This window comes from Pelodiscus sinensis, chromosome 32, assembly GCF_049634645.1.
Source record: "Pelodiscus sinensis isolate JC-2024 chromosome 32, ASM4963464v1, whole genome shotgun sequence".
Taxonomy (NCBI): domain Eukaryota; kingdom Metazoa; phylum Chordata; order Testudines; family Trionychidae; genus Pelodiscus; species Pelodiscus sinensis.
Window position 1 is genome coordinate 3,197,521 of NC_134742.1, and position 23,669 is coordinate 3,221,189.

General features: G+C 51.1%; 1 protein-coding gene across 6 annotated transcripts in view; it reads left to right on the top strand.

Moving 5' to 3' along the window:
* Positions 1-23,669, top strand: part of LOC102447807 (C-type lectin domain family 2 member B-like) — a 48,862-nt gene that overhangs the window by 7,110 nt on the left and 18,083 nt on the right. The window contains exons 1-8 of one of the 6 annotated variants that reach the window (XM_075913776.1): positions 6,117-6,219; positions 7,974-8,035; positions 9,679-9,921; positions 10,511-10,594; positions 13,059-13,234; positions 13,856-13,959; positions 14,355-14,496; positions 21,481-21,607. In XM_075913776.1, the coding sequence (XP_075769891.1) occupies positions 9,828-9,921; positions 10,511-10,594; positions 13,059-13,234; positions 13,856-13,959; positions 14,355-14,496; positions 21,481-21,486 (606 nt within the window). In that variant the 5' untranslated portion in view covers positions 6,117-6,219; positions 7,974-8,035; positions 9,679-9,827 and the 3' untranslated portion in view covers positions 21,487-21,607. Of the gene's footprint in view, positions 1-6,078; positions 6,554-7,973; positions 8,036-9,678; positions 9,922-10,510; positions 10,595-13,058; positions 13,235-13,855; positions 13,960-14,354; positions 14,497-21,480; positions 22,577-23,669 lie in introns of those variants that run through there. The other 5 variants (XM_075913772.1, XM_075913771.1, XM_075913774.1 and 2 more) reach the window with 5 other exon arrangements.

Here is a 23,669-nt window from a genome sequence, read left to right on the forward strand (position 1 = left end):
ACTCCCAAAAAAGCATCCAGCAAACTCCCCCCCCCCCCCCCCCCCAGCCCTGCCATCTGTTCTGTGGAGACTGAATACAGGGTGGGAGAGACAGCACCTTGACATCAGTGCCCCCTCCTCTTCCTCTCCTGTTCTGCACAGTAAGAGGGAGGCTCCTGGGGGTGAAAGCAATCTCTAAGGCAAAGGGCAGGAGATGGCAGCTGAACTGCTGGCACTTGATAGCCTCTGGTCAAACCAGTCAAGATCACATGAGGGGCTCCAAGATCTACCGGTAGATCCTAAGTTACTGGTTGGTGACCACTGCCTTAAAGCTGTGTGTACATGCACAAGAGAGAGAGTGAAATGGGATCTTTTTTAGGTCCCAAAGTGAGAGCTGTTAGATACAGAGCTATCTTAAAAAAAAAAAAATCCTGGCATATATAAGCAACTAGCAGGTGAAGCCTATTGCTGACAGAACAAAGTGATTTTGCTTACATTACACTTAAAAGAAAGTTCAAGAAATTAAATATATGTATGTTTTTATTAATGAGCTTTCAAAAGGGAAGTAAAACAGTTTTTAAGTGGTTTGAAGTTAAAAACCTACATTATTCATTTTATTTAATAGTGTTATACATAGTAAATAAGAAGCTTCCGTTACTCTTTCCATAACACTTTTTTCCTGTTACAAATCATAAAATTCAAATTTTATGTGCACTAAAATGACAGTTGAATAGGCAATTTGACTTTTAATTTTGTTAGCACATTTTTATGGACTCTAATAATCTGTCATTACTTTTTTTTCATGTGGAAAACCAAAAATAATTATTTAAACTATTGTATCTCAAAAGTGGTCTGTGGACCCCCTCTGAGAGAGCTGATACCGGGTTTGTTTCCTGCAGCTCCCCTTGGCTGTAAATGGTGAACCACAACCAATGGGAGCCACGAGGCTCCTGGCTGCAGAGCCAGTAAGTAAAAAAAGCTCAATCTGTGGACCACTGTAAGAAATGATTTACACCATTCACCCAGCATATTCCAGTGATAAGTAGTGCATTCAGCTAATTTAAGTGTCAGGATTGTTTACACAAAATTTGGTATATGTAGGTAATTGGGAAGTATGACTTTATTTTGCACAAAGAAATCCACAAACTCACTCTTCAAATATATAATGGATGATTACAGTGATTGTTTTTAGAGCTTGGATCCTGCTTTGCTAGTTACCGTTATGACCTTTTGGAAATGGCTCTTTATTGTTGTTGACTAGAGCTGTAGATACTATCATGAGCAGTGTACATGGTTCACAGTTGGAAATTACTAAGAATAACTATAGGCCAAAATATTCAGAAGTTTGAAAATGAACTGAATGGAAACCTCTAAAAGCAGCCTGTTTTCTCCACAAAGTACTAGGCACCCCAGGCATCCTTTGAAAATCAGACTCCTTTAAGGTAAGATCCTTTTAAGGTATCTTGAGTTGGGCACCCAGATTCACTAGCCACCTCTGAAAATCTGAGCCATAGCCACAAGTGAGGCTTAAAATTGGCACATGAATTTTGGCCCATTAACATCTCACTCTATTCTCCTTTGTAAACTAGACCTGATTTTCACTCAGTCCTTGGCTTTATAGCAATAGATCTTTTTTCTTTCAGCTAATTCAGTCTTTCTGTCTTTTTCTGTCTTGATTAGGACACATTATAAACTCTTATCACCACTGTTCAACACTTGGGCTCACAGATCTCTGGAGGTGAAATGACAAATTCTTAACTTGTCTCTTTAAATAGCTGCATAACAGAAATGGACCCTCCTCATCCCTTGGCAGGCAAGCTGGAGAGCAAGCACTATGTCTTTTGAGGCATGTGCAATAATTAGGGATGTTAGATATCATGTAACTGAATAATAATGCAACTATGCATCACGTTTTAGTGGGTACATGACTATTTGATGGTGCCCAGGGCTGGAGCCAATGAACTCTTGGCCCCACTCTCAGGGAACCCCTTGCCAGCCTGTGCTGCAGTCTTTTTCCCCTTCAGGCAAAAGGTCAACCTGTGGAACTCCTTGCCAGAGAATGTTGTGAAGACTAGGAATTTAACAGGGTGCAAGAAAGAGCTAGATTAGGGGTGGGCAAAAGGGTCTCTGCTACCCTCAGGCCAATTAGGACCTGGGGGTGAGGGAAGCCTGCAAAGTTTGCTCCACCTTGCCAAGAATATGCAGTGCTTGGAAGCACCAGGTGCTCCTGACAGTCCTGGAGTAGGCTTTGTGCACTCCCCTGCCCCCAGGCCAATCAGGATCGGGGGGCAGAGGAGTGTGTGAAGTTTTCCCCACCCTGGCCATGCTCTGTGAGGAAAATGTGGCACTTAGAAGTGCCATGCTCTCCTGGCAGGGAGACTTTGTGAGCTCTTCAGACCCTGATTGGCTTGGGGGTGGGAGAGTGCACAAAGTCTTCTTCCGCCCTGCTGGGACCACCAGGCTTCTAAGTGCCACATGCTCCTCACAGGGCATGGCCAGGGCGGGGGAAACTTCAGAAATTTTTGAAATGGCCCTGGGCCACATCAGAAGGGGCACAGCCAGGATACTTCCAGGTTCCCCACCCCCAGACCATGATTATCTGGGAGTGGTGGAATGCCTTTGCCTGCCTACTCTCTCCTTCCTCCTAGGTGCCCATGCCCCACATTTTTGAAGAGGCCCCTGCCAATAACTTATTGCCTACCCTGAGCTAGATACATTCATGGAGGTTAGGTCCATCAATGGCTATTGGGCAGGGATGGTGGCCCTGGCCTCTGTTGTCAGGGGCTGGGAATGGGTGACAGGGGAGGGATCATGTGATGATTCCCTGTTTTGTTCACTCCCTCTGGGGCACCTGGCACTGGTCACCATTGGAGTAGAAGACACTGGGCTATATGGACCTGGCTCTTACTACATTTAAAATGCAGAAGCACAGCAACCAGCACAAACTGGGAATGCTCAGTTCTGCATAGTGCGGAGTCCAACAGCTCCTGTTTGTGGCAGACAGGGCTGGCTGTGGACAGGGGCTGCTTTGCAGCAGCCTCCTCTGAGGTAGGGTTGACAAGTGTCCAGTATTGACCCGGACAGTCTGATATTTTCACCTCGGCTGTGTCTAAACTGGCAAGTTTTTCCGTAAAAGCTTGCCAGCTGGCTACACTGGCCGCTTGAATTTCTGCAAGAACACTGACGTTCTAATGTAAGAAATCAGTGCTTCTTGCGGAAATACTGTGCTGCTCTCGTTTGGGCAAAAGTCCTTTTGCGCAAAAGCTTTTGCGCAGAAGGGCCAGTGTAGACAGCTCAGATTTGTTTTGTGCAAAAAAGCCCCGATCGCGAAAATGGCGATCGGAGCTTTTTTGCGCAAAAGCACGTCTAGATTGGCCACGGATGCTTTTGCGCAAAAGCATCCATGCCAATCTAGATGCTCTTTTCTGCAAATGCTTTTAACGGAAAAGCTTTTCTGTTAAAAGCATTTGCGGAAATTCATGCCAGTCTAGACATAGCCCTCCTGTCCGGTTTAAAAAAAAAATTCAGAAAATACCAGACACCTGAAATGTCCAGTATCTTCTGTTTTTTGCCAACTAGGATATGATAATCTTGAGTGCTTACCTGGTTCCACAGGGGAGCTGTCTGGCCTTGAGCAGGAAGACAAGATGGCAGATGGCTGCCAGCAGCCTGTTAGGGCCAAAAATCCTCAAAAGCATTTCTTAAAGGGGCCATGCTTTTTTTTTTTTTTTTAAATAACTCTCCAGGTCTCCCCCCCTCCCCCCCTTTTTTTTTTCCTCAACAGAATTTTTTTCCTGGTGGGAAAATTTTTTCTTTGGGGGGCGGGGGGTGTTCGGTATTTTTGGTTAAACCATTTGGCAACCCTAAATTCTGAGGCAGCCAGGAGGGGGGGCAGGTAGCACTGTGGAGACTATGCTGGGGGAGAACCAGCTGGCTTCTCCCAGCATCCCACCCTCTGAGAGGCAGCAAGGGAGGAGAAAGGAGGCCATACTCTTCTTGACTACCTGATAAGCTTTTGCATGGGGTCTGGGGAGGCCTTGGAGTGCCCCCCCACCGGCTGGGAGGAGGGAGCTGGATAGTGTGGCTTCTGCAGATGTGGGGGACAGATAAGAGGCCAGGGCTGAATGCTGGGAGGTGTTGGGGGGGAGGAGAGGAAAGGAGAGGCCAGGGCAGGTGCGGCCTCTGGCCCTGGGGGGAGGGAGGGATCCAGGCCCGTGTACCCCCCAGACATGGGCTGGTGAGCAAGGCTGTCCTTAGGCATACACAGAATAGGCAGTTGCCTAAGGAACCAGTATTTCTGGGGCACCACTCTGCCTGGATGGACGGGAAGCAGTGGAGCATGTATAAGCAGGGGCTGAACTACTGCTTGCTATCAGCCAGCTAAAAGGAGAACTGCCCTGGGGGATGGAGATGCTCATTCCAATTGTTTAGCTCTGCAAGATGATTAACCGTTAACCATACTGCAACTAATTTGGGGCAGTTGTAGGGGTCGCAGATCATGCTACCCCTAAATGTGGGAACTGTAAAATGCCACCAGTGCTTCCAGGAGAGACACCATCATTGTAAGAGGTCTCAGAAGAACAAGCCTCCCCCCCCCCCCAGAATTGAGTGAACTGAGTTAGGGTGGAAAGGGCTTGAGGGCTGTGTCAACCTGCTTCATGCCTCCGGGGGGGGGGGGGGGAGCTGTAAGACTGGCTCAACCTGCCCCTTGCCCTCTGCTTTAAGGACAGACCTAAAGCAGACTCCACAAGGAGTCTTTTTGCTAGTCCAGTGGAAGCTGGAATCTTTGCCAGCCTAGGTGATGGCTAAAGAGTTGAAATCACAGGTTTGGCCGGGAGCCAGACCCATTGCAGCCAGTGGAGCAGCTGGCAGGAATGACCGGCTGGTGGGAGCAGCTAGCAGACTACAGGGCTATGTCTATACTGGCAGCTTTTTGCGCAAGAACAGCTGTTCTTCCGCAAAAACTTGCTGGCTGTCTACACTGCACGAGTGTTCTTCCACAAGTAAATTTACAGTACAGCGTTGGAAAACGGGGCTTCTTCTGGAAGAGTTATTCCTCTCCTCATGAGGAATAATCTCTCTTGTGCAAGAACTCTTCCAGAAGAGGCCAGTGTAAACAGGCAACATGAATTTCTTGCGCAAGAAGCCCGTATAGTTAAAATGGCCATCAGAGCTTTCTTATGCAAGAGAGCATCTACACTGCCATGGATGCTCTTCTGCAAAAGCACATGGCAGTGTAGACACTCTTGTGGAAGAGTTTGCACAAGAACTCTTCCACAAAAGAGTTCTTGTGCAAGAAGCTGCCAGTGTAGACGTCGCGTAGCACACAGGTGGCCTAGCCTCAGGCTAAAGGAGAGGAGTCATCTGGATGATGTCAGGGTCTGCTCTGACTGGACAGAGCTGTAAGTGGGGCATCTGAAGTGGGGTATGGAGAAAGTTTGGGTAAGTGAACTCTGTTGTGGTATTTTCCCAAGATAATGCCATGTGATTTCTCTCTCTTTCATTAAAAGTTTATTTTCTTCACCCAGACTCTATGCTTGCAAGTGGGGAAGCATCGCCTTTCAGAGGTGCCCAAGGGCTGTGTGAATTTCCCAGGCTACTGGGTGGTGGCTCAAGCCAGTTCTGTATGAGATGGACCCTAGCCTATGTCTACACTGGCAGTTCTTGCGCAAGAACATCTTGTGCAAGGGTTCTCATGCAAGAACTCTTGCGCAAGAAAATGTCCACACTGTCATGTGCGAGCTATGCTTTTGTGCAAGAGCATCCATGGCCGTGTGTATGCTCTCTTGTGCAAGAAAGATCTGATGAGCATCCACACTGCCCTCTTCCGCAAGAGCCCCTGTGCAAGAGGGCTTCCACCTGTTAAAAAGGAGCACAGCTATTGTGCAAGAAGCCTTCTCTCACCATGCCAGCCTGTACATCTTCTTGTGCAAGAGAGTGTGGACGCTTTCCAGAAGAACAGCCATTTTTGTGCAATAACCCACCAGCATAGACATAGCCCAGCTATTGAACGTGGCCTGGATTGCTGCCAGGCCTACACGTGGCAGGGTTGCACATGTAACAGCAGGGCTGGGTCCTAGAGAGAGCCGCATGCACACTCTGAGGGAGGAGATTGGCTGGCTGCTGGGGTCTCTGGGAAGAGAAGGGGCGGGACTAGGGGTGGAAGAGCAAGTCAGGCAGTGGGGCAGCAGTTTAATAATCCTGCCTGGGGCACCATAAAGCCTAAGGGCGGCCCTGCTGGTGAGCATAGCATGTGACACTCACAAAGGAGCTGCTGTGGCTGCGGCTGGGCGCTTACAGCCCCGCGGGCTACACCCAGGGTGCCTGTGGGGCAGTAGACTCAACGGGGGGGGGGGGTGTAACGGGCACTGCTGCCTCCAAGCCCTGGGGGAACTGCAAAGCGGGGACCCGGCCTAGCGGCAGCGGCCCCCGCGGGAGATGCGAGTCAGGGCCCGGCGCAGCGGGGGAAGACCCGGAGCGGGGCGGCCCCAGCGGCCGCCCCGCTCCGTACACGTGGCGCTCGGGCCCGGCCCGGGCCGGATCCGGAGTCCCGCTCCGCGCTGCCGAGCGGCTGGTGAGCGCGTGGGGATCCGGGTTGGGGGGGCAAGGGGAGCCGCTCTGGGCTATAGGGAGCTATTGGGGACTAGGGGCTGGAAGACGTGCAGCGCGGGGGGGGGGGGGGCTGCTTGGGGTAGAGGACTCGCCCCATCTGCGGGCCCCAGGATAATGGGGGGATTTGCTTCTCCCCGGGGCTGGGACCGAGCTGACGGGAGCCGAGCTCCGCTTGGGGGGGGCGGCAGAAGGGAGGGGAGCCCGCGGCGGGGTGGGGCCGCTCCGAACCGGGCCTGGGCGAGCGGCGATTGCTGCCCGGGGGCTGCCCCAGCAAAGCGAGCCACGTGGCGGTGTCGCGCCGGCGGTTTTCTCAGCGCAACCCCCTCTCCGGACTGGGAGAAGTTTCACTTGAGCAGACATGCCCTCCGGGGGGCTGCAGTTCTGCCCGGGCCCGGCGGAGGATCTCAGAGCTCCCTGCCCACCCCTCTGGCTGCAGCCTCCTCCCGCCCCGGTCTGGCTGAGCCACTGAACCGCCTAGCTCCGATCAGCACCGGAGCCAGGCACCTAAACCTTAATCTCTCCCCCCGCGGAGAGAGGCTGAACTAGAGGCTGAGCCCATAAAACTTGGGAGCATTTTAAGGGAGAGTCTCCCCTACCTGTTTGCCCTAAGGAGCTGGGCTCCGGAAAACACCTTTCCTAAAATCAGAGCTGGCAATAGGGAGTGAGACTTTCCTGGCACATGGGGATTTAGAAACATCCTGATCTCTATTGCAGCCTAGAGGTATGACTGCACATAAAAGTTTTTTCAGGATATCCCAAAATGTCTGCCCCACATTTTTTAAACTCGTCTGCTATTTTGAAATATAGCGCACATGATATTTTGATGTCCCTGCAAACCTTGTTGCACAAGGGATAAGAGATGGCTCAAAGTAGTGTTTTATTCGAAATTTGTGCTGTGTGGACTCCACCAAATTTCATAATAGCCTTTTTCAAAATAGACTTGAAATAAGCTATGCAATTTGCATAATGCAAATTGTGTATCTTATATCAAGTTTAGGGCGCCGTATAGACACACCCTAGGTGACCCATCTGACTTTTACAGCCCTGTTTGAGCCCTCATCTTCCCTGAATAAGGGTTAAACCTCAGGACTGAGTCCGGATGCCTGGATTCTGTTCCTACAACTGATACTGACTCTGTGAATGTGGCAGGTGTTGGGATTCATCTGCCTCTGCCTTAATTCCATCCTCTCTGCCATGGTTGTAAGCAGGCTCAGTCAAAGACCCTAGAGATCTGTGAAGATAGACCATTAGGGTTTGCAAAGTCCTTGGAATTACATACATAAATCTGAACAAGCAACACCTGACTTATGATGCCCCTGCATTTACAACCATTTTTTTCATGTGAGACAGCTCCTAACTCCCCTCCCTGTTTATGTCCACAGCTTGCATTTATGACAGCATACGACACAGACTCCACAAGTCAACCCAAAACAGGAAACACACGGTCAGTCAGACTTGCCAGTTTCCAGCTGCTGCTTGAACTGTGTGCATCTGCTCCACATTGGCCTTTGGTTTTTAGTTATTTTTGTGCATTATTTAGTTTAGTTTTCCTCCATTTTCGTAGTCAAAATTGATATTTTTAGAGTATAAAATGGGTTTCCAGGAACAGAACCACCATTTATAACATTTGTGCCTATGGGAAATAAGGGTTCAACTTACAATGGTTCTCCAGGAGCCAATTAGTGAAGATGGGAAGTATAGCTCCCCAGGTTGTCACTCCATGCATTAGGCTAATACAGTGGAACCTGTGAGGTACCCCTTGTGAACAGAACTTGTTTGTAACTCAGAACCAAACATTAGGGTTGTTCTTTCAAAAGTTTAGAACCAACCATGGATTTAACAGTTTAGACACTTTAAATTGCAGAAGCCACATGCTGGTTTTTGCCATCTGAATTCCAAGCAAATAAGCACAGAAGCAGTTCTCTTAACTCGCCAGGTCTCCTTTGAAACTCCTCCTTTCCGTTGGTAGTAATTTATGTTTAACACAACATTGGTGTACTGATGTGCTACCAGAAGCAGTTACTAACTTGTACGATTGTAAGGAACTGCTGCTATAAGATACTATAAGCACGGTGCTACAGGTAGCAGTTACCTGGGGTGCTTTGTGTAGAACTGCTCCTTGTAGGACAGTGCTATTAGTGGCCGTTACTGATGAGCAGGTTTGTAAGAAATTGCTTTTATAAGATGTGCTACCAAATATAGCACAGGGAAGGGCAGGGGCTTCAGCCTCGCTACCCTAAATATTCCTTATGTAGCACATCATTGCAGGGAGCAGCTCCGAACAAGTTGCTCCCAGTTGCAATATGCTACTCCTGTTCCACAAAATGCAGTTACGTGCCCAGCACCGGCGGCACAGGAATGGGGTGAAATGGCCGAGAGGTTCATGCGGTGCAGCCTGGATCAGAGGTGCAGCCCCTAGCACTGGGCATGCAGCACAAGCTGGGTGATGCAGGAAGCAGAGTCCACATCCTGCTGTTGGCAGAATCTCTGCTCCTTTCAATCCAGGGGGCCATCCCTACCCACCTGGACCCTGCAAAATGCTGGGGTGAGAGGCTGCTGGGCACCAGCACAGGGAAATGACAAGGTGGGGCGCGGGGAAAGGGAGAGTGTCTGGGTCTCTGCCTGTCTCAGTTACAAGCCCACAGTTGCAGAGCCTAACTGGATTTGCTGCCTCATTACAGCACCACCTAATGGCTAAACTGCAGGCGGCCATAGGGGTGTGGGAATGCTGGGAGTCACTGGAGAGCGATTTTTTTTCCCCCCTACTCCTTCCCTTCATGTGCTCCAACTGGAAACACTGGAGGGGGTGGATATTGCAGCCCCCCTGCTGTGTTGCTGTCCCGAGGGATGTCTGGTCACTCCTGTAATAGGGAAGTGGTCCTGTCCCCCCCGACCTGTGAGAGCTTGCCACGCATGAGCAGGCCCCAGCGTGGGGCTCTGGGGCAGGTCCCATCTCTGAAGCCCTTGGAAGTAGTGGCGGGTGGGATTTAAGGGAGTTCAGTCACCATGGCATCACCTGGAGCTGGGGCCGAGACACCCTAAATACCCCCTCCTCCACCTCGATCTATCCTGCTTGGCTCATCTCAGCTTACAGTTCGGCCAGGGAGCCTGGAGCTGGGAAGGAGCTGGAACCTGGACCCGCCTGGCCACGCTTTGCTGCTGCTGCATCAGACCTGCCACACAGAGAGGAGCCGAGCCCGGCCCAGCACCTGCGGCCCAACTGCGGCTGAGAAATCATGGGGGCAACGGATGTGCGCCCTGAGAGCCAACCCCCGCTGCTGGAGCTGCATGTTGATGCCAATAGACACCTGGAGATGGAAGGGGAGACAGGTAATGGGGTGTCACTAACTGGGACTAGGCTGGAGAGAGAGACTGGGCCTGAAGGACCAGCCTCTCACTGGCAGCAACGGCCCAACCCACCTCTGCAGGCAGTAAGGCCCCAGTCCCTGGCTCCCAGCAACTGGCTGGCGCACACAGCGCTGGGCGTGTGACTGGGCAGGAGCCATTTGGGCTGTTGGGTAAAAACCCCCTGTGACAGCTCTGTTCCCCCCTTGTTCTGGCTCCTTCCTCTCCCACCTTCAGCTGCATGGTGCCCGGATGAGACCCCGTGTGCAGGGACAGGCGCTGGGCAGGGTGGGCACAGCCAGCACTGGACTGAGGGGGCAGAGCAGCTTGAGCTCTTGCCACTGGAACATGCGGGTCCTTATCTCTGTGTCCCTGAACTCACCGGCCTGGTGCTGGCCTGGCTGGCAGTAGTGGGGGAGCGCTGAGTTGAGGGGGGAGGGGCTGTTCTGTCAGCCCCAGCCTGCCTGAGCCCCTGGGAGCCTCTCCCAGAGCATCTGACAGGAGGCACGAGGGACAGAACGGAGTGTGTTTCAGGGCAGCCTGGGGCCTGGCCTTACAGATCCCTCTGTTTCAGAGCTACGCTGTAACTACAACAAATGTATAGTTGTCCTGGGAGTAACAGTCTTCGTTCTCCTCATCGCTGTTATTGTCCTGGCAGGTGAGTTCTCAGCCCTCCCTGCCCCCTCTCTGCACGTCCCACCCCCTGGAGCTGCCCCAGTCACAGCATCTCCTCCTGGCCGGTCTGGCTCCTGCCCCTGGGACAGAGGGTACCTGGGATGATGCTTCTCCTAGAGCCACCTCCTGCCCCTTCCCAGGCCCTGCACTGAGCACTTGCTGTGGGGGGGAGGGTCTTACTGATATTAGCCCCACCCCTCCCACGCAGCCCATCGCTGAGCACATGGGGTTCCAGTGGCTATCCCCAGGCCGCAGAAATAGTCACTGACACCTGGGTGGGGTGGGAGGGATAATTGATGGGGCGGGTGCAGGGCAGCAGTGAGCTGGGCCCTCTGCCTGCAGCCTGTCACCCTGAGGCACTAGCCTGCCCTGCCTGCGTCCCTGTGTTGTGCCCAGGGCTGGGCTGGCAGGTGCTGCCCCATCACTGAAATGAACTGTGGGGACCAGCATAGTCACCCCCATTAATGCTGTGTGACACCCACCAGTGAGTGACCTGGGCAGGGCCCCTCAGTGCTAGCAACTCCCTCTCCTGCACAAACAGGGCATGCTGGTGCCCAGGGCAGCTGATCCTGGTGAGTGTGGGCTCTGATCATGGGACCCCTGGAGAGTTTAGTGGCTGGCGTGGAGGGGGCAGAAGGTGACTCCAGGTCTGGCTGCACTGGGGATCCTCTGTGCCAATGCTCTTGATGAAAATTGGTAACATATCAGTCAGTTCAACTTTAAATGCACAGCTGTGGTGCAGATTGGGGCTTGCACTAGTGCCCCTCAGATCTGCAAGTAACCAGAGTGGGACGTGCTGCTCTGGCATATGTATGCGAGGGGTTTTCACTGATGTATCTGCCTCACTCTCCTTACACCACAGCCAGCTGCCCTGTTCCAGGTAATTTTGGCTCACACAGCGTAAGGTGGGATCTGTGTGCTTGGGTTTACTCTCCCTTGCATGTGCAGGCTGCCCCAGAACACAATGGAGTCAGATGGTAGAAATGACACAAAGTGGGATCCTGGAACTGAATGGCTCCTTGCCGTGCCTTGTCCCTGTGAGGCAGTACGGGAAGGGGCCCACGGGCCTGGCAGCCTTTCTCCTGGGGGCCTGTATACACCCATATCCCACTGCGTACAGGGAGTGAAATGTGAAATTGTGCCCTGCACAGCTGCAGCAGCTGCCTGGAACAAGGGATACAAATCCCACACTGACCTGCACCTGGGAACAGTGGCTGTACTGGCCGCCCTGCTCTGTCCAGGTGCAGGTGCCAGCACCTGGCACCGTGGCCTCTCCAGGGACATCCAGGCCTGGTACACGATTTGTTTGTTCTTAGACCCCTGCTACCCCAGCTGCCAGTGGCTTTAAAACCAGCTGGGATCACTGGTGTAAAGGAGCAAGTGCACTAAATGGCTGGAGGGGTTTGCAACAAACTCCTCCACATACCAAGTGCCCAAGGCTGAGAGTGGGCAGGAGTGATTCAGGGGAGGGGGCAGGAAGTGGGGAATTCCAAACTCATATGGTGTTAGTTAGTAAAGGGATAGAACTTAGCAACCCTCCCTAGTAACCATAATAACCTGCCTCTGGCTCCTCACCTGCTGCTCTGAGTTGCCAGTAGCGCCTGGGGGTGAGTTATATGTCCTCGCCCCCTTGCCAGTGTGACCCTTCTTACGGCACTGCAAGGGTCACACTGCAGGGAAGCTTTAGTTTCTTTCTGGATGCTAAATTAGCAGGCAGCAATCTCTCTGCGTAGGGAAGGAATGCATTAGGAAGCAGCCACCCTGCGCTTCCCTCAATGACTTGCCTGCCTTGAGTTGCTTGTCTGGCCCATGATCTTGTGCCTGGGCTGCTCTGAGCTGTCTCTGCCCCCGGGCTGCGCGTGTCCCTTCCCACCCGGCAAACGTCTCCCTCGCCCTGCGTCTGGCTGCGCTGGGAGCTCCGGGCAACAGGTGCTTGGCCTGGCGAAGGGTAGGGAGTTTGTTCCCCCCCACCCGTCAGCCCCCTCCTGGGCAGCCCAGCGCAGAGCAGGGGAGGGGCAGTGGCCCAGGCCCCTCGGGGAACCTGCCTGGCCAATCCTGCAGAACCCGCCTCTTACCCAGCGTTGTTCTCCTGCCTGTTGCTGGCCTTGACAATTGCCCCTCCCCCTGCTGCCCCCTGCCCTCCTCTGCTCTGACCCACAGCCTGGGCCTGCCTCTCTGGCCTTTCAACTAGGAGCTGTTTGTCAGCTACTTCCTTGTTGAACCAGAGCCCAGACAGTGGTCCAAGGAAACCTTGGTGGCTGGATTTCCAGCATCCTTGTAGCTCGCTCAAGGTTGTGTCCTGTTCCTCCCTGCTTCACCTCCCTCCCGCCCCCTACCTCCCTCCCCTCCCCCCCCCAGCACCTGCCTCAGCTGCCTGAGGGTCAGGATCATTTCTCCCCATACACGGGCAGGTCCCCTCTCACTCACATGTTCCTTTCTCCTTTCAGTGGGGTTATCTGGCCACTCTCCAGCTGCGCGGGGCCCCTGCTGCCCGGATTGCTGGCTTGGCTACCAGGGGAAATGCTTCTATTTCTCCACGGCTGAGGGGAACTGGACCAACAGCCGGAGCCGCTGCTCTGCCCTGGGGGCCTCCCTGGCTGGGATTGACACCCTGCAGGAAATGGTGAGAGACTCGTCGCTCTGGCCTGGCCTGGGCTCTGCCCTGCATATGAAGAGCAGCCCAGGGCCAATGGACTTTCCAGCCACTGAATACCCGGCCTGGCTGGGCCCAGGGCCCCTCTGGTGTCAGTAACAGGGGGATCAGCCACTGTCAGGCCTCTCAGCAGGAGAAGCTCCTCTGGGGCTGGGCTGCCTGGGGTTGGAGGGGGCTGAGACCCCAGCACTGCTGGAAGAGCCAGTGCCCCTCGGTAGGGGAAGAGCAGCTAGCTGACATGGAGGAGGGGTCCTCTTAGGCCTGGCCCCTCCCAGCACTGATCATCTCTCTCCTGCCCCACAGAGGGCTAGAGGGAGCTCAGCTGCAATGTAAGGCAAGGTTTTCACACAGAGCTTGGCCCAGGTGGGGCTTAGGACCCAGCAGCTCCCAAAAGCAGCCACAGCCCTGGGGAGGTTGGGGTGGGGGGAGCTGGGTTTGGTGGGGGAGGGTTAATACAGAATTACCCAGAGCTGGGTGAGGAGGAGGGGCAAATCTGCAGCCCCCGTGTGTGCCCCTGGGATTCCCTGCCCAGAGCCGGAGAGCAGGAGGGTTGAGTCCTGACACTCCCTCCCCTCCCCTCCACTGTTCTAGGCTTTCCTGCTGCGGTATAAAGGCAAACCCTACCATTGGATCGGCCTCCGGAGGGACCCGGGGCAGCCCTGGAAATGGACCAATGGCACCAAATTCAACAACCTGTGAGTCTTTGCCTCCCATCTCTGTGAGCTCCCTGGGCTTTGGGTCCCTGATGTCTGAGGTGCCAGGTTCAAGCCGAGCCCCCAGTCAGTGCTTTGGAAGCAGCCAGAGAGCACTTGGGAGTGTGTGCGCTCGGAGTGTTAGGGACAGGTGCCAGCCAGTGTCTCCTCCTGTGAGACGGGCCAAAGTCTCCTTGTCTGTCTGGCTGTTATGAGGCTCTTGAATTTGTAAGGCAGCCTTTGGCAAGATCTCTCAGCAGAGGCTGTTAAGCAAGGTAAAGCTCTCAGGGGATAAGAGGTCCTGTAATGGATCAATAACTAGTTAAACCAGAAGTGGGCAAAATACAGTCCACAGCCCGATCCGGCCTGCCTAACATTTCTATCTGTCCTGCTAAAAGTCCTATAGTGTCGTGGGGGCTCAGAAGGGCGGGCTGGCTGCCGTGCTCTTACATCTCTCCTGGAAGCAGCTGGCTGTGGCTGGAATGTCTGTGTACAGTGCCCCCTGGCCAAGGTGGGGCCTTCAGCCTTCTTTTGGTTAAGGTAAACAAGCCAAGTTCCTTGAGTCTCTTTTCATAAGACAGGATTTCCATTCCTTGGATCATCCTAGTGGCCCTTCTTTGTACCGGTTCCAGTTTGAATTCATCCTTCTTAAACATGGGAGACCAGAACTGCACACAGTATTCCAAATGGGGTCTCACCAATGCTTTGTATAACGGCACTAACACCTCCTTATCACTACTGGAAATACCTCGCCTAATGCATCCCTAAACCATATTAGCATTGTTCACGGCCATGTCATGTTGACGGCTCATAGTCATCCTGTGATCAACCAGGACTCCGAGGTCCTTCTCCTCTTCCGTTACATCCAACTAATGTGCCCTCAGCTTATGACTAAAATTCTTGTTATTAATCCTTAAATGCATAACCTTCCACTTTTCACTATTAAATTTCATCCTATTACTATTACTCCAATGTACAAGATCATCCAGATCTTCCTGTATGATATCCCGATCCTTTTCTGAATTGGCAATACCTCCCAACTTTGTGTCATCCGCAAACTTGATTAGCACACTCCCACTTTTGGTGCCAAGGTCAGGAATAAAAAGATTAAATAATACTGGTCCCAAAATTGATCCCTGAGGAACTCTGCTAGTAACCTCTCTCCAGCCTGACAGTTCACCTTTCAGTATGACCCGCTGTAGTCTCCTCTTTAACCAGTTCCTTATCCACCTCTCAGTTTTCATATTGATCCCTATCTTTTCCAATTTAACCAATAATTCCCCATGTTGTACTGTATCAAATGCCTTACTGAAATTGAGGTAGATTAGATCCACTGCATTTGCTTTATCTAAAAAAATCTGTTACTTTCTCAAAAAAGGAGATCGGGTTGGTTTGGCACGATCTACGTTTTGTAAAACCATGTTGTAATTTTTCCCAATTGCCATTAGCCTCAATGTCCCTAACTACTTCTCCTTCAGAATTTTTTCCAAGACCTTGCATACTACAGGTGTCAAACTAACAGGCCTGTAGTTACTCGGGTCACTTTTTTTCCCTTTCTTAAAAATAGGAACTATATTAGCAATTCTCCAGTTAAATGGTACAACCCCTGGCTGTGTCTAGACTGGCCAGTTTTTCCGGAAAAACTTGCCAGCTGTCAACACTGGCTGCTTGAATTTCTGCAAAAGCACTGACTTCCTAGTGTAAGAAATCATAAAACCATAGAACTGGAAGAGACCTCAGAAGGTCATCAAGTCCAGACCCCTGCTTTAGGCAGGACCAATTTCAACTAAATCAACCCGGACAGGGCTTTGTCATGCCGAGACTTAAACACCTCTAGGGATGGAGACTCCACTACTTCCCTAGGTAACCCAGTCCAGCGCTTCACCACCCTCCTAGTGAAATAGTTTTTCCTAATATCCAATCTGGACCTCTCCCACCACAACTTGAGACCATTTCTCTTTGTTCTGCCATCTGTCACTCCTGAGAACAGCCTCTCTCCATCCTCTTTGGAACCTCCCTTCAGGAAGGTGAAGGCTGCTATCAAATCCCCCCTCACTCTTCGCTTCTGCAGACTAAACAGACCCAAGTCCCTCAGCCTCTCCTCACAAGTCATATGCTCCAGCCCCCTAATCATTTTGGTTGCCCTCCACTGGACCCTCTCCAATGTGTCCACATCCTTTTTGTAGTGGGGGGCCCAGACCTGGACACAGTACTCCAGATGTGGCCTCCCCAGAGCCGAATAAAGGGGAATAATGACATCTCTGGATCTGCTGGCAATGCTCCTCCTAATGCAACCTAATATGCCATTAGCCTTCTTGGCTACAAGGGCACACTGTTGACTCATATCCAGCTTCTCATCCACTGTAACCCCCAGGTCCTTTTCTGCAGAACTACTACTTAGCTGGTTGGTCCCCAGCCTGTAACAATGCTTGGGATTCTTCCGTCCCAAGTGCAGGACTCTGCACTTGTCCTTGTTGAACCTCATCAGATTTCTTGTAGCCCAATCCTCCAAGTTGTCTAAGTTACTCTGGACCCTATCTCTGCCCTTAAGCGTATCTACCTCTCCCCCCAGCTTAGTGTCATCCGCAAACTTGCTGAGGGCACAATCCATCCCCTCATCCAGGTCATTAATAAAGATATTGAACAAAACCGATCCTAGTACTGAACCTTGGGGTACTCGGCTAGAAACCGACCGCCATTCTGATGTTGAGCCGTTGATCACTACCCACTGGGCCTGGCCTTCTAGCCATATTTCGATCCATCTTACCATCCATTTATCTAATCCACATTCCCTTAACTTACTGGCAAGAATATTGTGGGAGACCGTATCAAAAGCCTTGCTAAAGTCAAGTGCTTCTTGCAGAAATGCTATTCTGCTCCCGTTCAGGCAAAAGTCCCTTTTGCGCAAAGCTTTTGCACAAAAGGGCCAGTGTAGACAGCTCAGATTTGTTTTCTGCAAAAAAGCCCAGATCACGAAAATGGCGATTGGGGCTTTTTTTGCAGAAAAGCACGTCTAAATTGGCACGGACGCTTTCCCGCAAAAAGTGCTTTTGCGGAAAAGTATCCGTGCCAATCTAGACGCTCTGTTCCAAAAATGCTTTTAACAGAAAACTTTTCCATTAAAAGCATTTCCGGAAAATCATGCCAGTCTAGACGCAGCCCCTGAGTTTAGAGAGTCATTAAACATTTTTGCTAATGGACTTGCAATTTCATGTGCCAGTTCCTTTAATATCCTTGGATGAAGATTATCTGGGCCCCCTGATTTACTCCCATTAAGCTGTTCGAGTTTGGCTTCTACCTCGCAATTGGTAATACTGTATCTACCTCCATATCCTTATTCCCATTTGTTATGTTGCCATTATCCCTAAGCTCTTCCTTAACCTCATTAAAGATATACTCTAACCTCAATAAGGTAGCTTTCTTTGCTGATCCCTCCCATCTTCCACTCCTTATATACTTTCTGCTTTTTCTTAATCACCTCCCTGAGATGCTTGCTCATCCAACTTGGTCTAAAACACCTGCCTATAAATTTTCCTCCCTTTCTTGGGATACAGGCTTCTGAAAATTTCTGCAACTTTAACCTAAAATAATCCCAGGCCTCATCCACTTTGAGTTCCATAAATTCTTTAGTTCAGTCCACTTCCCTAACTAATTTCCTTAATTTGTTAAAGTTAGCCCTTTTGAAATAAAAAACCCTAGTCTCAGATTTATTTTTGTTAATCCTGAATTAGCTCATGATCACTTGAACCAAGGTTGGTCCACTACAACCATTTCTTCTATGAGGTCCTCACTACTCACCAAAACCAAATCTAAAATGGCATCCCCCCTTGTTGGTTCAGCAACTACTTGATGAAGGAATTCATCATCTATTGCATCTAGGAAAATCTGAGCCCTATTATTATTACCAGTATTTGTTCTGTAGTCTATCTGGAAAGTTGAAGTTTCCCATGATTATGCAGTTTCCATTAGTATTTACTACTTTAAAAACATTAAAGAGGTCTCTGTCCATATTCAAATTAGATCCCGGTGGTTTATAGCACACCCCAAGCACTATCCCAGTGGAGGATCTAATAGTTTTCTTCCCCAATGTGATTTTTGCCCAGACAGACTTTGTCTTCTCCATTCCATCACTTTTTAATTCTTTGCAATCTATCTCATCACTGATATACAATGCGACTCCACCACCTTTATTTCTGTCTTTCCTAAACAGCACATACCCTTCAATACCTGTACTCCAGTCATGCCTAGTATTCCACCAAGTTTCTGTTATTCCTATAATATCTGGTTTCACTTCCTGGACCAGTAGCTCTAGTTCCTCCATCTTGTTACCTAGGCTTCTCGCATTGGTGTACAAACATCTTAACTTTTGCTGTTTGGCCTCATTCACATTGTTTATCCCATTGGCATGAACATTGTACCTCCTATATGACTTATTAGACTAGTATCCACTTTGCCTCCTTATGTCCATTATCCTACCCCCGGCTATCTCCTTTCTTACATCGTTTTCCTCCCTCTCAATGCTAAAATCCGGAGTAGAGATTACCTGGACATCTCCCAACCGTCTCTCCCAAATTCCTAGTTTAAAGCTCTCAATCAGTTGAGCCAGCCTCCATCCTAGAAGTCTATTCTCTCCCTACTTAGGTGAAGTCCATCCCTAGAGAACAGTCCTCTGTCCGTGAATGCCTCCTAGTGACCATACATCCCAAAGCCCTCCTTATAGCACCACTGCCTAAACCATCTATTGAGCATCATAATCCTGTTACACCTTAGTTGCCCTTCTCTAGGAACAGGCAGAATCCCACTGAAGATCACCTGAGCCTCAATTTCCTTAAGCGTCTTCCCCAGCCCAACATAGTCTCCCTTAATTCGTTCCAGCGAGAATCTAGCTGTATCATTTGTTCCTACATGAAGGATGATCAATGGATTCCTTCCCGCTCCCTTTAGGATCCTCTTCAATCTCAGTTCCACATCCTGTAGCTTAGCACCTGGCAGACAGCACACCCTTCTATTCTCTGGATCAGCTCTGGTTACAGGCCTGTCTATTCTTCTCAATAAGGAGTCCCCAATCACGTAGATCTGCCTTTTCCTGGTAACAGTGCAATTCTCCAGTTTATCCCTTTTTTCCTCTGGCTGTAAGTCCTTTCCATTCCTATCTTTCCTTGTAATCTTCTTCAACCCATCCTGTATCTTCCTGGTGCTCATTTTTGGTGTTGTCTCCATCAACTCTTCCTCTTTATGTATAGGACTAGCCACTCTTCTCTTCTTCCTTGCCGTTCCACCTTCAGTGGCCACCTGTTGTATCCTTTCTTAATTCTCCAACTCTCCATACCTGTTCTTGAGCTCTATTTCTCCTTCACTGGCCCATCTTTTCCTCTGACTGGTTCTCATAGTCACATGCTTCCACTGTCCATTTTCTTCACCCAGCAGTCCCCCCTCACAGGCCTTTGATCCTGCTTCGGTCTGCATGTCTAAGCTTTCCCCTTCAGCCACCTCATGCATTTGCTCCATCATCTGCTTGAACACCCTTCTAAACTCGACCAGAGTTTCCACTTGCATCTCCAATCCTGGATCTTTTCCTCCATCAGCTCTATCAGACGGCACTTCATACAAACGAAACTCCTTTCAGGTATCCTCTCCAGAATCATGTACATACCACAGCTGCCACATCCACTCAGTCTCCTTGTGTCCTCCACTGCTTGGGTCATGGCCACTGCTGCCTCTGTTTATCAACCTTCTCACCAAAATCCTGTTAGTCCAGCAAACAGAAAAAGAAAAACAAACCAAAACAGCCCCCCCCCGGCAAAAACAAACCCTAAACGAGTCCCACAATCCAAACTCCCACTCAAACTCCCGTTTACAGCTCTGTTTGCTGGCTTCTATGCTGCTGCCTGACTGGGTGGCTACCTTTATAGGACCCCTAATCAGCAAAGCCCCACCCCCTAATCAGGGCTCAGCTTCTCTCCCAGCACACTGCCCCTACAAACAATACAAATACAAAACCAAATACAAACTTCTCCTCCAACAGGACTCCCACTCAAACTCCCCTGTTTACAGCTCTGTTTACTGGCTTCTGTGCTGCTGCTGCTATCTGTGTAGGAGCTAGCTGTGGGGCATGGTAGCCCCAGGAGGCTCTAATTGTCTGACTGGCTTGAGCTGCCACTACATTCCCATTGCTACTGTTGTGCTAGCTCAGCCTGAGCTGCTCATAAGTCTGTGCCCTGTGGCTGGGAGCCACACTCCCTGCTGCGCTGCAGACATAGGGCAGCTGTCCTGAGCGCTCAGGGTATGTCTGCACTGCACAAAACATTTGCTGCAGCGAACCTCGGAGCCTGGGTCTAAAGCAGGGTTTCCCAATGTATGGGTCGCCATGACATTTCAAAAGGGCCACCAAGTGTCTCCCCAGCTGGCTCTACCCTATTTTTGAATTGCCCTGAGTCACCAAGTCTTCCTGAATTGTTAAAATGGGTCCCCATCTGGAAAAGGTTGGGAACTGCTGGTCTAAAGGCTCCAGCTTCAGTCTGTGGGGCTCAAACTAGCAGTGCAGACCTGTGGGCTCAAACCCTCTTCCCCCAGTGAATGATGCCTGCCTGAGCCAGCTGAAAGCCTGAGACACTAGCACTGAGGGGAATCATCCCAGGCATCTCAATGGGGTGTTAACCCTCAAACCCACTGCCCTTAGGGGGCCCACCTAGCAGAAGGCTCTTGGTGCATCTCTGCCGTCCCTGCAGAGCTCTGCTGGGGGGGTGCTGGTGCCTCCCCTCTGTCATATGATTGGGTGGGCGGAGGCTGGGTTCTCCCTTCACTGGGACACATCTTAGCTCATCCTGAGCCAGAGGAAGTTGGTGCTGGGGCAGGGAGATCCCAGCCTCCCAGAGCAGTGCTGGGCTGCCTAGCACCTGGGTAGTGAATAACCAGCATAGGACCATGGGGGAAGGGTTCACCTGTGAGCCTGGATCCTTCCCTCCACCCTGCCTGTTCCCAGGTGGACATGCAGACCCCTAGCTCTGATGGGAAGCTCAGTGTGATTGGCTGGGTCACACCACAGCCCCTGGGTTTGTGCTGCCAACTCAGCATTTTGCTCCCAGCACAGCATTTCCAGCCGGGCATCTGGCCTGAGAGCTGCTGTGAAGTGCCTGGCGAGCCTTGCCCCAGCTCTTCCCTGGGGCATCACTGCTGCTCCTTGCTGTGCTGCTGCTCCCCTGGAACCTGCACTTGGGGCAGTGTGGGGAGATTGGAGCTGATGGGGTCCATCCAACTGCAGCTGGAGCAGGAACTGAGGTTAGAATATCCAGCCTCTTTGGAGGTCAGTTCATCTTGGAACTTCTCCTGTCCATACTGCCCCCTTTCTAGCTGTTCCCTTTGGCTGGAAGCTGGGGTTGGGGCCTGCTGTTGGTGCAGGAAGGGGATCTGAGGGGCTATGAATGCAGCAGCTCCCTGCCTTGTGCGAGTGTCGTCCCCTGTCTGTGACCAACGGAAAATGCCCAGCTCCTGCCTGACACCTGCTCCCTGGCTTCTGCCCTGCAGGTTTGATATCAGGGCAGATGGTGACTGCGCGTATCTGAACAGTGAGAACGGGGTCAGCAGCTCACGATGCACCGGGGAGCGATACTGGATTTGCAGCAAACCTGATGTATTTACAGAGAAGATGGAGGCTCGTAACGGGAGTGTTGTAGAATTAGCTATGGGAAAGCTGGACTGATCTTTCTTCAGCATCACACCTGAGCCTTTCCCGAGTGTCAGGGGCTGCTCTGAGCCTCTCTGGGTGAAACCACAAAAGTCGTTTGCACATTTCGTCCTCTCCCCACGGCTGCCTGTTTTCCCTGCCAGTGGAACTGCTCAGATTGGCCTTTCCCACCTACCTCACCTGACACAGGGAGTCTGGATCTTCCTTGAGCTGAAAGCTGCAGCACCAGCCTCAACTTTCCCTGCCTGAGCGCCCCACACAAAAGTTTTTTCGCTTCAGTGAAGTCTTTGTGGAGCCTTTTAAAATACTCACCATTCCTATTCCATAGAGTGGGACAAAGCTGAACAGGAAATGGTGCTTCCCTTCCCTCCAGGATGTTTTTCAACATGAATTTCTCAGGATCACTTGTAATTGTGGTGAGCACCCAGCGGATTTTCAAGTTTATGGTTTAAACCAATTTCTCTTTGAGACTTTTTAATTTTTATAAAAGCCTAAAACATTAAACTGTTTTTTATCTATTTTCTGTGCACTTTACTGGCACCAGGCTGTAGATGGGGGTTAGAATCGCTGTGTCACTCCTAGTGGGTGATAATGATGGGCAGCATCCCATATTCACATCCTGCAGACTATTGTAATAATCTTTGTATCAAAGGTGCCTTGTGAAGTATCATTTGAAAGCTCACAACTTGCTGGTCTACAGGATCAGGGTGAAACATGTATAACAATATTCCATGTGAAGTTGTTAAACTCCAATCACGACTGATGTGTATTTTCCAGAGAAGTCTAATGAAAAGGAAACGTCTGTTTTTCCAAGACAAAGGGACAAGCTGATGCTTCTGGCCAAATGTCATCAAAGCTGCTGTGCCAATACCTCTCAAGTGGCTATTTGGCAAGGAAGGGGACAGGAATAAACCTGTCTGCATCGCAGCAAACATGGTAAATTGTATTTCATTAAGGCCAGATCTTTGCTATGTGGTAGAGTTCTGGCTCTTGTGAGTAAGAAGTAGCAAGTACTAGGTGTGATGCTAGTTGATATGTAGGACTGTACCAGTCCGAGTCAGCAGGCGGCCCTGCTGACTCACTCCACTGGCAACCGCCCCTAAAGTCTATGACCACTTGGGTGGCCATGGGCCTGGGTCAGGGTGGGGCAGCAACTGCATGCAGAGCCTATACCAGGTTGTGCAGCCATGGCCCTAGGTCAGGGCCGAGCAGCAAATACAACAGCGTATAACAGTTTGATTGCTCAGGCCTGGTTGCAGGCTGAGTTGGGGGTCAGCTCTCCTAGCTCAGCAGAGAGCCAACAAGAGCAGGGGATTTTCCCCTACAGAGGGAACCTGCCACTTCAAGTGAGGGAGTGGTGGGGGGAGGATGCAGGCCCACCCACTCTGCTGTGCCCCGGCCTAGGGTCCTAGCAGTGGCAGCCCAGGTGGCCACTCCGTCATCAGGGCTTCAAGCTGCAATGCACTGACCGGGTCAGTGCGCTAGTGGGAGTCGGAGCCGCAACGCGCTGCCCACTCGACCTCCATGGCGTCAGTCGATGAGGAGATGGCTTTCCCTAGGCCATTTCCTAATTCCCCCTGGGGGGGCCCTACCTGGCAGGACCACAACATCTTGGGGTCCTCCAAAGCTATCCCCTGAAGCTTCTATACATAATAGTTCCCCAGAGGGGGCATGTGAGGTGTGTACTGACATCCAGTGGCCCCTTGGTCATCACAATCGCTGTGAGATGTCTGTAGGGAGAACATGCCAGGAGTTCTGTGCCTGACTTTGGAAGATCCTGAAGTTAAGGCAGGTCCCCAAGAGGTTACACACTTTGGACATGCTCTGTTCAGGCAGGAGAGAACAGGTACCGGTCTCCTTCTCTGGCCCCATGTATACTGTAGAGCTCAGGCTAGATCCATATTTGCCTACTGAGCTGCTTGCAAACTGAAATTGTGAAATCTGAGCCGGAGAACCTACACTATAGGAAGAAACAAAAAGCGGGGGAGAGGAGCAGTTTAAGAAGAAAGACAAAGGGTTGGTCTGCTCT